This window comes from Alosa pseudoharengus, unplaced genomic scaffold, assembly GCF_046254945.1.
Source record: "Alosa pseudoharengus isolate Yale_2024_CS ecotype anadromous, Long Island Sound unplaced genomic scaffold, YU_APseudo_1.1 YU_APseudo_1.1_scf_7, whole genome shotgun sequence".
NCBI lineage: Eukaryota > Metazoa > Chordata > Actinopteri > Clupeiformes > Clupeidae > Alosa > Alosa pseudoharengus.
This window is the reverse complement of record NW_027468859.1, coordinates 12,707,629-12,721,712: the sequence shown is the minus strand read 5'-3', so window position 1 is coordinate 12,721,712 and position 14,084 is coordinate 12,707,629. Positions and strand designations below refer to the sequence as shown.

General features: G+C 42.3%; 1 protein-coding gene across 1 annotated transcript in view; it reads left to right on the top strand.

Annotated features, from left to right (window-relative positions):
- The window catches only part of fut8b (fucosyltransferase 8b (alpha (1,6) fucosyltransferase)), a 41,458-nt gene that overhangs the window by 12,712 nt on the left and 14,662 nt on the right, over window positions 1-14,084 (top strand). Inside the window, exons 3-5 of the mRNA XM_076272836.1 lie at window positions 260-425; window positions 4,290-4,404; window positions 12,841-13,078. Coding sequence (XP_076128951.1) covers window positions 260-425; window positions 4,290-4,404; window positions 12,841-13,078 — 519 coding nt within the window. The remainder of the gene's footprint in view (window positions 1-259; window positions 426-4,289; window positions 4,405-12,840; window positions 13,079-14,084) is intronic.

The following is a 14,084-nucleotide window of genomic DNA, read 5'->3' as shown; positions in this document are numbered from 1 at the left end:
GAATTGTATCTTTGCCTGGCAGTGTACTTTACAATTGTTTAGTTCTGGCAGGCTTTGGTATTTTCTTGGGCTACAGTATATTTTTACACTCTCTATTTTCACCTCAAAATACTGGCTTATTTTCACTCTGTGGCAAATGTTCAAAGCTCTTAATGTATTTTTTACATCTGGGGGAAGATACTGCTCATATATTTATTTACTCTCTCTCTCTCTCCCCTTCTCTTTATCCCTCATTCTTTCCCCCTCCCTGTCTCTGCAGTGGGCCCTGGTCAGGAGCATGAGGAGTTGCGGAGGAAGATTGAGAACGGCGTGCGGGAGCTCTGGTACTTTGTGCGCAGTGAGGTCAAGAAGCTGGGCCACACCGACGGGCCCATCCGCCACCGGCACACAGACAACCTGCTTCAGGACCTGGGCCACCAGCAAAGGTCAGGGGTCAACATGCCTCTTATCAGCCTCTCTTGCTGTACTGAGAGCAGTCCTTGATTAGCCCTAGTCCTTTCTTCAAGAACATTTATCTGTAGATATCTTTTATTTATTTTTATTTATATATTTTTTATTTTAATTGTGTTTTTTTATGGGAAGGGTTTGCCTTTATTGTAAAGGGATGGTGAAAAGACTATCCCAGAGTAGGTGGGAGAGAGAGAGAGAGATGGGGTGGGATCAGGATATGACCCCCGTGGGCACTTGGACCCAAGTGTGGTAAGGGCGCTATAGCCAGTTATTACACGGCTCTTCATAGTGCTGCAGAATGCTCCATTCACTTGAATGGGCCTTCCCAACGTTCGGCGGTCTGCTAATTCTGAATAACAGACCGTTGCTAAGTATAACAGACCGCTGTCAAGGAAAATGGGCTTTGTGCTTCTAAGTCAATTCTTTCATATCACTACGCAAGGATTGGAACTTCATTCAAAAGTGAAAGCAGACGGTTGATCAGCTGTGTTCTAAAGAATGTTTGATTCAAGTTCAGCGTGTGTTGTTGCGAACTATTTGTTTCTCAGCAAAAGCCATGATGAAACAGTAACAAATAGGCTATAGCCTAGGTTATGTAGGCTAAAGAGTCATATCGTGGGGAGTTTATTGTGTCGTTTTGGTAAATAGCCGTGTAATAAGCGGGATAATGTATAGAACGCCGGTCATTGTCGGGAGATAGGTCCCTTCAGGGCGGAACAAGACCCCTCCGCTGCGCGTCGGGGTCCGGTTCGCCCTGTCGGGACCTATCTCCCGACAATGACCGGCGTTCTATACATTATCCCTTACTTGCGCCACAGCACAGTAGATATCTTTTTGAAATCAACAGCACAACAAAAATGTAATGGATTATAATCAAGAACTGTACATTTAAGGTGGGACAGTTTTATAGTTTACCTGCACTTTATACTTTACATTATGGATGTGTGCTGATGAAAGAAGGATAGTGCGTTGTGCACCTGCCCATATCACTGTTGATAATGCGCTCTTAAAATAACATATGAACAACTCGCCATGGACTTCTGACCAGGTTTCTCTTGGTCAGTGGCCTAATGCGTTTTAGGTAGTATACAATAGTGATTTTTAGACATTGCGCCAGACCACTTCCTAGGTTGGTCATTGCCACACCTCCTGGCACATTGTTTAAAAATGACACGTGCAAAATATGAAAATAAACTTTTTGCGCCGGGTGGAAAACGAGTTTTCCGCCATGCGCCAGGGTGGAAAATAGGGGCCTAAGTATTCATTGTTTGGCTGGAATAGAGGGGTCATCCCTATGTTCCCCAGGTCCTATGTTCCCCGCTCGGGGTTAGGGTTATGGTTAGGGTGTTAAAAAAGGGTCCTATGTTCCCCGGTCCCATACAAAGCGGGAAACATAGGACCCGGGGCACATAGGACCCCGGGCACATAGGACCCCGGGCACATAGGTACGCTCCCAGAATAGAAGCATGCCGCTACAACTAAGGTTTGATGACAGAATGAGCAGAACTGCTAGGAAGACAAATGTAAACACGTCTGAGAATGTGGATTGACTTCTTAAAGGATACCAGTGCAGACATCACCTTTATGATTTATATCGTTTTTAAATATTTAATATAATAATAAGTTAGACTACGTCAGATCTCTGAGCAGCCATTACATTTTGTGTCTGCAGCCTTACAAAATCAGTGTTTATGGGTTAATAATTAGTTGTCCATGCATAATGCTATTTAATAATAATATTTAAAATGTAAAATACCCATTAATGTTGTGTGTGCTTTCAAGCAAAATGGCATGGAATGATTTCTCAGTTGTCAGTGAAATGGCCATGGGTAGTGTGTTTGTGTGTACATGTGTGCATGTGTGGGGGGGCATATGTGTGTATATACTGTATGTGTGTGTGTGTGTACAGTATGTGTGTGCGTGCATATATGTGTCTGTGTCTGTCTGTGTGTCGGTATAAATGTGTACATGTCTGTGTGCATATGTGTGTAGAGTGTGCACACACTTTCCTATCTATTTCCCATTCAGAAAAGTGGACTTGGCGCTGCTGGTTTTCTGTAAAACGTGGCTGACGTGAGTTATCTCAGCGGTACTGGGCTTGATATATGTGTGTGTGTGTGTGTGTGTGTGTGACATGAGTTATCTCAGCGGTACTGTGCACGGTGGGATGGTGCTGTGCCACTGTCCCATTGGTCAGCCACAGAAAGGACCTCATTGTGCACCGCAACAAGCTGCCTGGTCAGGAAACACGCTTACAATGGAGCTCTCTCACAAAATGTCAGGACCTCACAAAGTCACGACCCCCCACAACCGCACACACACAGGAAAAGACATAAATACACACACACACACACACTTTAATGCCACTGCCAGGGCAGACCAGATTCCTGTTACGTGAAAGAACGAATCATCTCTTTGTCATTCTCTCTCCCTCCTTCTTGTTCCTATATTTTTTCACTTTGTCTTCATCTTCTCTTCTCTTTGCCTGTTCTTTTATCTCTTAATGGTGAAGTGTGTACCTGTGTGTGTGTGTGTGTGTGTGTGTGAGTGTGTGTTTGACAAAGAATAATTGGGTCTCTATATATGTCAGATTGTTTGCCTTAGAAAGTGTGTGTGTGTGTGTGTGTGTGTGTGTATGTACAGGTATGTGTGTGTGCGTGTATGTGTGTATGCCTGTTGACCTTTAGATAATGACTAGCAGTGGTGGACAATGCACAGCCGATTGCTGGTTGGGCCCAAAGGCCATATAAAGTCCAGCTCAACTCAAACCCTTGAGCACTGATCAGATCAAACTGTATAAGCATAGATTTTTTTTTTTTCTCATTGAAATAACCTTGGTGAGATTTGAACAGTTAAAAATGCCTTTGATCCAAGTGTATGGCATTGTTCTTCACATTGGAGACTGCTAACCACCTGGCCCCTGACTGTACTTACCCATTTTTCTCTCTTTTCCTCTCTCACACACTCTCTCTTTCTCTCTCCTAGCTCTGTGTCTTTTCAGAAGCCAACTGTGCTAATCAGCCATTCTATTCTCTCTCTCTTTCTCTCTCCATTTCTTTTTCTCTTTGACAAACTCACACCTTTAACAGATTTATCTGAATAGAGTATACTGTACTATATCCGTAGTTCAAACAGAGAATGAAATTACTTTCTTAAAGTTTGATGTTTGCACTTGGCAAGTTTCTAAAGGTTATAACCTTTCAAGTATGAAATAAAGACTCAGTTTAAGTAGCTGACTTGATTTATGTGATAAAGAAATCCTAAATGTTTCTTTCATTATTTTTTTTTCTTTTGCAAAGCCACTACTCACATTGCAGCAAACAGTCATGGTGCAGAATGAAGTAACAGAGGCATTAGATTTTCATTATTATGTATGGTGTGATAATGAATTTCGGCTATCTTGATTGGATGTAGGTTTTGACGAATATAAAATGTTTCATACATTCCTCTTGCCAAAGTGAACAGGCTGAAGAAGTTAAGTGATGTACTTCCACTATGTGTGTGTGTGTGTGTGTTTGTGTGTGTGTCTGTGTATGTGCGTGTGTGTGTGTGTGAGTGTTTGGCTCAGGCTTCTGGCTGTCCATTGAGGCTTGGCACTGGCGCGGGCCTGCGGTAGGTAGGATAGATAAATACCGTAAAAGCGGTGGTGGTGATGACACCACACCATGTCAACGAGTGTCATTACAGCTAATGCGTTCCTAATCACAAGTGCCCATCATCTTTTAGAAGTGACCCCATTTAGCTCAATCAAGGTCTGTACCTCTATTGCTGTTCACTGCTGACTTGTGTCTGTCCCTCTCTCTGTTTATGTGTGTGTGTGTGTGTGTGTGTGTAACTAGGTCCGTTATGACAGACTTGTACTACCTCAGCCAAGCTGACGGAACGGGAGACTGGCGAGAGAAGGAGGCCAAAGACCTATCTGACCTGGTGCAGAACAGAATCACATACCTACAGGTACTGCCCCACATACACTCTCACTAATACCCCAATACCCCTATAAAGACACAAGTCAAATCAGCTTTATTTATATAGCGCATTTCATACACAGGGGTCATTCAATGTGCTTCACATAAACACAAGCAAACAGGACTAGCGAATAAAAGCATAAAAGGGCAATAGTTTTGACCTGGTGCAGAACAGAATCACATACCTACAGGTACTGCCCCACATACACTCTCACTAATACCCCAATACCCCTATAAAGACACAAGTCAAATTAGCTTTATTTATATAGCGCATTTCATACACAGGGGTCATTCAATGTGCTTCACATAAACACAAACAAACAGGACTAGCGAATAAAAGCATATAAGGGCAATAGTAAAAGAATAGTTTAAAAATTAAAGAATAATAAAAAAAGAAAACATAAAACACACAAGGTAATAGTACATGAAAGCATAAAAGAGCAATAGTTTAAATGTGTTTAAAAAGTAATAATTAAAACACATAAAAAACAACATAGAATAATTATACTAGTCAAGCAGAACTCTATGGAGATTTTTGAAGGTACTGTCCGCACACACCCTCTCACTAATACCCCAATACTCTTCTATCGTTACAGGTACTGCCCCCACACACCCTCTCACTAATACCCCAATTACTCCTCTATCATTACAGGTATACTGCCCCCACACACCCTCTCACTAATACCCCAATACTCCTCTATCGTTACAGTTACTGCCCCTTCACCCTCTCACTAATACCCCAATACTCCTCTATCGTTACAGGTACTGCCCCCACACACCCTCTCACTAATACCCCAATACTCCTCTATTGTTACAGTTACTGCCCCTTCACCCTCTAACTAATACCCCTATAGTCCTCTATCGTTACAGGTACTGCCCCCACACACCCTCTCACTAATACCCTAATACCCCTATATCTTGCACTTCATAGAAATGTGTTTAACCATAAATTATGTCTGAATTATCACTATAATCCCAATGTGGCCATTTCTTAGACCCACTCCGAGACAGAGTAGACATTTAATCTAAATCAGGAAGGTGCATGTCAGTCTTATCAGGACATTTTCTCCAGTCCGTATCATTATAGAACAATACAGAAAACAGTGTAGTCTGCTGTGCAAAACCATTAAAATGACATGGACATGTATTTCACTAGAAGAACACAGCAGGGAACAGAAGAATGGCACAGACAGCAGAAATTGCTTTGTTCTGCTTTTTACTGGGTAAATGGATGACGGACATTTTGATGCACCTAGACAGGACTGCAACAATTTTAGTCATGGTCATATTCCACACATTGTGTGTGTGTGTGTGTGTGTGTGTGTGTGTGTGTCCACACACAGTGGAAAAAAGTGGAGTCAGTCTGTCTGGGTACTGTATGGAGTGCTGACAGCCTCTAGCTGGCATTCTGAGAACTGCCACACACACACACACCCTCCCTCCCCACTGGCTCCATCATAAGCATTTCATCGCTCATCAGGACCAATCCTATTCACCACCCCACCCCTCCACACACACACACAAACCCTCTCCATCTCCTCAACTTTTTCGCTGGTGTCTCTGATGGTTGTCTTCATTCATCATAACAGCCTGACAGTACCAGGCCATCTGCATAATGCACAATAAGCATATCTGACTGCCTGTAAGGCAAAGCGCCATTAGCTTATGCCTCCGGTTTACACTAATGTCTACCATGATTACGCTGTTCGGCTATATGGGAAGAAATATGCAATGAATGCATACGACATTTACCAGTGTCAGGATACTGATGGCCTCGAATCGTACAGGCTTTCGCGTTCGACTGTCAGCACTTTTTAAACTGCCTAACCACCTAAATGTAATCTGATTTTAAGTGATTCACGGGGTGGCGAGACAACATGATGAAGTTCGATGTGTCAGGGAATATTAGGCTGTCTTTATGCGGAGCGTTACTGACATTGCCTTCACTTCATTCATTCAGGCAGCTGCGGTGGTAGCTTAGTGTAGGTAATTGAAAACACATATCATGTGGACACCTGCCTCAGTACTGTAGATCCAGCAGTCCTGGTACAGAACCCTCTCTCTCTCTCTCTCTCTCACACACACACACACACACACACACACACACTCCACCTCCTGCACAATATCTTCTATCTATCCCTGCTACAAGCACACCTAATTAAATCAGTCTTAATTAAAATGCTGTCGATTAGCTTAACCAGGTGTGGTCAGATAACGATAACGATTCGCTGTGCCGCACACCTGACGAGTTCAGTTGAGTGTGCAGTACAGGAAAATATGGCAACAACATGCTGAATTGTATGTGTGTGTGTGTGTTTGGGGGGGGGGGGGGGAGTGGGGGTTTCGGGTAAAGCTCTGCACTAAAGAGATCTTATGACAAGAAAGGCAGGACTCAGCTAGTCTGAGTGGGTGAGGCAAGTTTATTTATAAAGCATAATTTCTCAGCACTGATAATTCAAAGAGCCTTCTAAATGAGGAGATAAAAGAACAGAGAAAAACGGTGGATGTCGGGTTGTTTTTTTTATCACATAGGCCGAGTTTTCTTCTTCTTCTTCTGACCGTATGTGGCTGGCGAGCATTGAGCTCCGGAGATTTAAAAAGCTCTTCCTGTGAAGGTGGTACAAGTTAACCTGTGCTTTGACTCATGCTCACTCATTTTTTTCTCATTTCCTGCAGGGCTCATGGAAAATGTGGTGCTTATAGGGTTTCCATGGCAATGCACTCCCTCAGATGTGGTGTCTTTATTGCAGCTTGACTGTAAGGATCCAGGCAATAGAGCACAATTTACTTATCTACGCAGATACTTAGTCAATTAGTCATATCGTACTAGTTACTATTAGTGTTGTCACGATACCAAAATTATGACTTCGATACAATACCTGCCATAAATATCTCGATGCTCGATACTGAAACGATACCACGGCGAAATCCTAAAATATCTGGAAAAGAAAGGACGCAGACCTCCTCCAAGTGTATTGAGTGATTTGTGTTGAATTTGATGCACTTTTGTAGTGTGCAGGTCAATTCTGGGTTCTAAACTTCTAAACTTCCTACATAATTATTATTTTTTATAGTCAGTAAAATAGTAATTTGTGTGTGATTAAGTCCTTTATTGTGTGTTATAGTTCATTTACATTGTGTTGTGTTTTGGCAATAAAGTACCTTTAAATAGCCAAAGTAGGCTAGATCAAGGTCAGTGTTGAAATTACTGCATGCAAATCACTGAATGCTATGCAGAGGGGCCTTTAGGCCATCTGATGTAGGCTACCCTAGGCCTTCCCGTGTTTATGGGATTTCTTTCACAGTTGCAAAGGGTACCAGTTTACAAGTACGACGTTCCAACCAGGTCTTCGTCAGATAGGCCTACACCATTAGGGGTCATTCCACGTCAATTCAACCAGGGCCCACGCACTTAAGTCTCAAAAAATTCTGAAAACATTACCAGGTGTACCTATGTTACACACTGTAAAATTACTTTTATGTTTTTATTAAGATCAATACTTTCCAAGATACAGCCAGTTTTACAGGGGGAGGGGGGTGTCGATTTTGTTCGGCCTCTTCTTTTTGTCAACGTTCACAAGCCCACAGCGCAAGAACTAAACCATGTAGGAGGCTCAAATTTTGCTTGCTGGTACATCAATAGGAATAGTACTGTATGTAGCAAAATCGTCACATTTGGTCTGGATGATCCTGCATGGTCATAGCTGTCCCTCAAAGTTCAAAATTGTATTAGAGATTTTGGCTGGGCTCTGTTTAGGCCTTCAGAAGACATATTTGTACTCAACATAGGCTCTTGATTTCTTTTCCTTACTGAGATAAGTAGAAATACTCTCACAAAAAGCAATGAACAGAAAATAAATTCCTTCAGGGTCTGAACAGCAGACCTTACAGGTCTGAAAAATCATTTTGGTTCTCATTTTCAGAGCACCCAAACACCTTGTGGGAATATACAAAGATTTTTTTATATTTTTCTTTATTCTCCATGATGCCTTCTTTTTAAAAACATCAATGTAACTTGTCTTATGCAAATCTTTCTTACTTTCCAAACATTATTTGCTACCACGTAACAATAAGCCGCTATTATTATTAGGACTCAACACGCTTCAGTGGTATTATATGCTGTGGGTTTTAATTAGCGCATTTCGGGTAGCCTATCCTACATCTGGGCAATTATTATTGAACAAATTGCAGTTTACTACTGTATATGACAAACATTACCAGTAGTACTGACCTAATATTAAATAGATTGTTTGCAAATTATGGTAATGTTATACTAGCATGAACTTTGCGTTTTCATCACGTTAGCATGATCAGTCGTTATGTCTCATCAAAATTCACTGATGAAGGAAGGTTCGCTTTATCCCAGAAAACCATACTCGTTTCAGTTAGGCTAGACTTAAACTAAAGAGATGAACTTGGCACTAATCATGTAGTGGTGTTTTCTATAGCCTATTCGTTAACCTGTCGTTCTTTGAACTCTTTAAAAATGTTAGGATATGTCTGCGAGGTGCTTAGCCAAGTTCTATGCGTATTGCTTTTGAATGACTTTGAAACATATTTTACAAACTCTGTGTACCTGATGGCTTGCCTTCACTATCCGCGATTTATCCAAAATAGTTCCAGGATTCACTTCACCTTTTGTTTTATCCACAAGCCGAGGACTGTCGGCAAAGAACTATGTTGACGTTGGCTGCGCACTCACTTATTCAGCGCTGCCTGATTGACACGCCCACTTGCTTAGATGCGTGCAAGGAGCATGGAGAGTGGAAGCAGTCCACACAGACACAGAACGTTATTATTTTAATAAAGTATCGATTCTAAAAACGTCGGAAATCGCATCGTTTTTTGCGTGAAGGCATCGTGATACCTTTCTAGTATCGATACACCGTGCAGCACTAGTTACTATTAGTACTACTGCTGGTTTCACCAAACACACTCACTTTGTGAAGAGAGTCTGGGTACTCTTTATTGGGAAATGTTTCCAATCATTATGACCGCCGCGCAGCGAAGCGGCGGTCATATAGGTTTAGTCAGATTTTTTTTCTTTTTTTTTTTTTCTTTTTCGCATGTCCAAATTTCCGTCAAGGATTCCCAGGACACTGTAAGACCGGGGTACACGAAACTTGGTGGGCATGTAACCCCACATGGATAGCATGGAACCTCCTGTTTTCGTTTTGATCTGTAGCCCCCCCGCTGGACTGGACCCCCCGAAAGGAGGGTAGGGCAGACACGGTTTTCTGTGAATATCTTGAGAACCGTAGGGCCTAGGATGACCAATTTTTTGCGTATGTTTGCCTCCAGGGGTCATGTAAACCCATTCCATATGCACACATGTGCATAAACAGATACACACGCACACACATACATTCACAGTAATCCTACGTATGACACATACTCACACAGTAGACATATATACACATGCACACACACAGGCACATAAACAGGCAAACACACACATGCACGCACACACACCCACCCACACACCCACACACACATAAACATAAACATGTACACGCACACATGCACACAATTCAAGAATTTCTCAGAATTATGAACAGGCAAGATGGAGGTGGGGTTGTATAAAATGTACTGTATATTACATGTGAAATCTATGAACTAATCATGTTTTGGTACTTGTTGTCTAGCAGATACCAGTGAGAATTGAGTGTGCATAATGCAATTCAGTGAGACAGTTAGAATCATATATGCCTTTCAGCGTGACTTATTTTTGTGGAAAACATGTGCTGGACTGGGCGGCGGTCATATTTTGTACCGCTCTGCGGTACATCTAGTTTTAATGGGCGTAGGCTTTGCATTAACCTTGAAATCATTGGTCCAGCCTAAACAATGATATTGATCAGGGATTTCATAGATGACTTCCTACTTCGCCTAATCTTACAAACTGATAATAAACCACATTGGCAGTCAGGAAACAATGTATTTTTTTTTTCTTTATAAATATACACATTCTTCCGACACTAGTCTTAGAGTGATTAATGTTTGCAGGTGTTGCTACTACCGTTTACCACAGCCATTTTCAATTTACAAAACTAATGTGCTCATCCCCTCTCGTCGCTAATTGGCCCACCAACCTGGCGGCCGAGGGAAATGTAAACACATTGTGAGGAACCAGACTTGGATACCAGGCAGGTGGGGCCAGACTAATATAGTACATGCTGGTATAGGTTAGATTATGATATATAGCAGGTATAGCATATTGGTGTAGCAGATACAGCAGGTTGGTGTAATGATGTCGGTCCTTGTTATGGAAAGTTGGGAAGTTACAGCAATAAAAATCTTGAATCTGAGAATGTGTGTCCCATGTTGACACATCTTGTGGTTCTATTTTGCTGAAGCAGACATTTAGGGAACCCATAGAAAAGGAACATTCAAAATGAGATCTCACTCTTAAAACAAATGTGTTGGAAACAACACAAACTGTGTATCTGGACATAGAGATGTGTTAAAAACAACGCACATTGTGTTGTTTTCAACACATTCATTTTAAGAGTGCTCTCTTTTGTCTATTCTATTTCTCCTTGACATAAGTGAGCTCATTTTAACATCAATATGAGATTTTGGTCTTTATTCTCAAACATTTCTTCTCAATCTATTCTCATTGCTCCTTATTTTCATACACACTCTTAAATTGAATGTGTTGGAAACAACGCAACTTGCACATGAACACATGAATTTCCATTAAATTTATTTACCGCTGTATTTAGACACAAACGTGACACCAGCCTGCATCTCTCGAGCAGGATTTTTTTTCTGTAGGTACCTCTCACACAAAAGCAAATGTCAGAGGGGTTAGGGAAGTAAAGGAGGAGCAGATATTTTTGTCTGTACAGTCTAGCAGATATCACTGTAAAGGTCACACACACACACACACATACACACACAATCATGCACATACACACACACACACACACACATACACACACAATCATGCACATGCACACACACACATACACACACAGGATCTAGATAATGAGAAAATGTTCAAACTTGTAAATGTACATGTACTCGTGTACAAGTGAGGAGTCTTAGGAAGATGGCAGTAATCAGTCCTTTTTTATACCCTCTTTTTTAAAGTATAGTTTTGTTTTGTTTTGTTTTTTTGCCTTTATTGGGATATGACGGTAAAGAGACTGACAGGAAGTGACCCGGGTTGGACTCAAAACCGGTTTCCAGTGGGCACTTGGACCCAAATGTGGGAAGGGCAGTGTAGCCAGTTGCACCACAGAGCCCCTTAAACCCCTTAAACCACTTTTTAAACCTTTCCCCTCCACAATAACACAGAAGTGCAATGATATTGTGAGCCTAGTCAGTGACTTAAAGGAGAATTCCGGTGTGATATTGACCTAAAGTGTGTTGAAACATGATATCGAGTGTGAACATATGTCTCATAGCTCACCTCGGCTTGTCCCCTGCACTCAAAAATCTGGCGCTAGTTAGCCAATGCTACCAACAGTTTTTCGTTGAGGGTGCCTCGGGCATCCAAAAATAATTCTGTGGAAATGCATGGATTCCAGTTGCTGCTACTGGAAGCAACTGAATCCATGCATTTCCACTGAATTTTTTTTGGAATCTGATACCTTATCATACCTGTTCGTTCGTACTCGTTGCTCGACTTATCGTGACTAAATTCAAGATGGCGTCGAACGGTAAAATTCCTTAAGGTGAGACATACGTTCACACTCGGTATCATGTTTCAACACACTTTAGGTCAAAATCACAACGGAATTCTCCTTTAAAGTAGTGATTTACTTTGATGTAGTGAGCTTGCCCTAAAGGCTATACTATGTGCAATTTCCTTCCCAATGTATGTTCCGGTCTTAGTCAAAGCTACTCCAATTAACGTCATCTTGGTCCCCAGCGAAGGTTTACACTCGTTATCATTCACAAACAGACCCTAGGTTGTTTTTAGCCCAGATGATTCCTTTAAGCAGGGGCCTAGTGGGGAAGCTGCTTCATGCAGTAGAGCCAGTGTCAGGCTGTGGGAGCGGCTATTTGTGATCTTGTGAGGACACTGCCCTGAGCTGACCCCCCCCCCCCCCCCTCCAACCAACCTGAGGTAGCCCTGATCTATGCAGGCAGGAGCAGCAGGGCTCTGACAGGAGTGCTGATGCTGTCTCATCTCTCCCTTTACTGTCTCACTTTCCTCCGTTCTCTTCATCTCTCTCTTCACTTTCTCTCTGCTCTTTCTTTTCATCTGCCCCTTTTTGTTGTGTTCTCTCTTTTTCCCCAAACATCAACGTCCACTCTCACCTTGCCTCTCTCTCTCTCTCTTACTTTCTCCCTCACTCTTTCTTAACTTCTTCTCTCATCCCCCTCTCTCTTCATCTCCTGCTCTACATCTTTACATCTTCATGTCTCTTCCTCTGTCTCTCCCCCCCCCTCTCTCTCTCTCTCTCTCTTCCAGAACCCTGCAGACTGCAGTAAGGCCCGTAAGCTGGTGTGTAACATCAATAAGGGCTGTGGTTACGGCTGCCAGTTGCACCATGTGGTCTACTGCTTCATGATCGCCTACGGCACGCAGCGCACGCTCATCCTGGAGTCGCACAACTGGCGCTACGCCGCCGGTGGCTGGGAAAGTGTCTTCCGGCCCGTCAGCGACACCTGCACCGACCGCACCGGCGCCTCCACTGGACAGTGGTCAGGTGAGTGTGGTAAACAGAGACACACACGCACACACACATGCACACACACACACACACACACACACGGACACACACACACACTTGCATGCTCACATTTACACGCTATATAATACAATATATGGTATACACTCTGCTTGCATACAATCCTGAAATACAGCACAGCCAATCACTACAGTATATTACTGGTCAGCATTGTGACCAGTGTGTGTTTCTGTTCTGTCTTTCTGTCTTTTTTGACGATCTATTGATATACATTTTATTTTGCTGGTTTAGTCAGCCCATCACAGCATGAACTGTAGTGTCATCTGACTTCTGTTGAATGTGTAAAGGAGATGTGAATACACCTTAGCTGTTTGACGCCTACTCAGCTCTAAGCATTTCACACAAATTTCCACTGATATTTCCCTCGGGACACAAGGAATGACTCGCATACTGACCAATGTAGGTGCTTGTCCAATTAAAACAACTGGAATAGAGATGTGATCTCCTGATTAACTGTAGCTGTTATAAGCACTAATGCCTTTCGATTACTTTCACATTGTAGGTGGACTAATGGTAAAGTCGCTCTGCTGCTGATGTCAGATTGGAAAAAAAAATCCTCCCTGGCTGTTACTGTCACATTAGTGCTACCTCACGGGCACTCGCTTCCCCATCCCATTTCATTTGATAATTAATGTGTTCAGATCCAGTGTAAACACCTTCTGTATTAAAAAAAATAATAATATAAAATAAAACTACTGAAGCCGCATCTCTTCTTTTGCTGTACTTCTCTCTGTATTTTTCTTCCATTGTTTTCCGCTGTTTATGTGTTTATTTGAAAGGGAAAAATGGGAAGACAATGGATTTGTGATCATTGGATATGTGCGTGGTAATGACGTTAAAGTCGCTCCAGATGTCTGGCATGAGTTCCACTTATGGTTCAGCGATGCGCACGAGCGCCTCCAAAACAGTGAGCTCATTGACATCAATGAAAAGCAATTGGAAGCAAATGGATGTTATTTTCTCT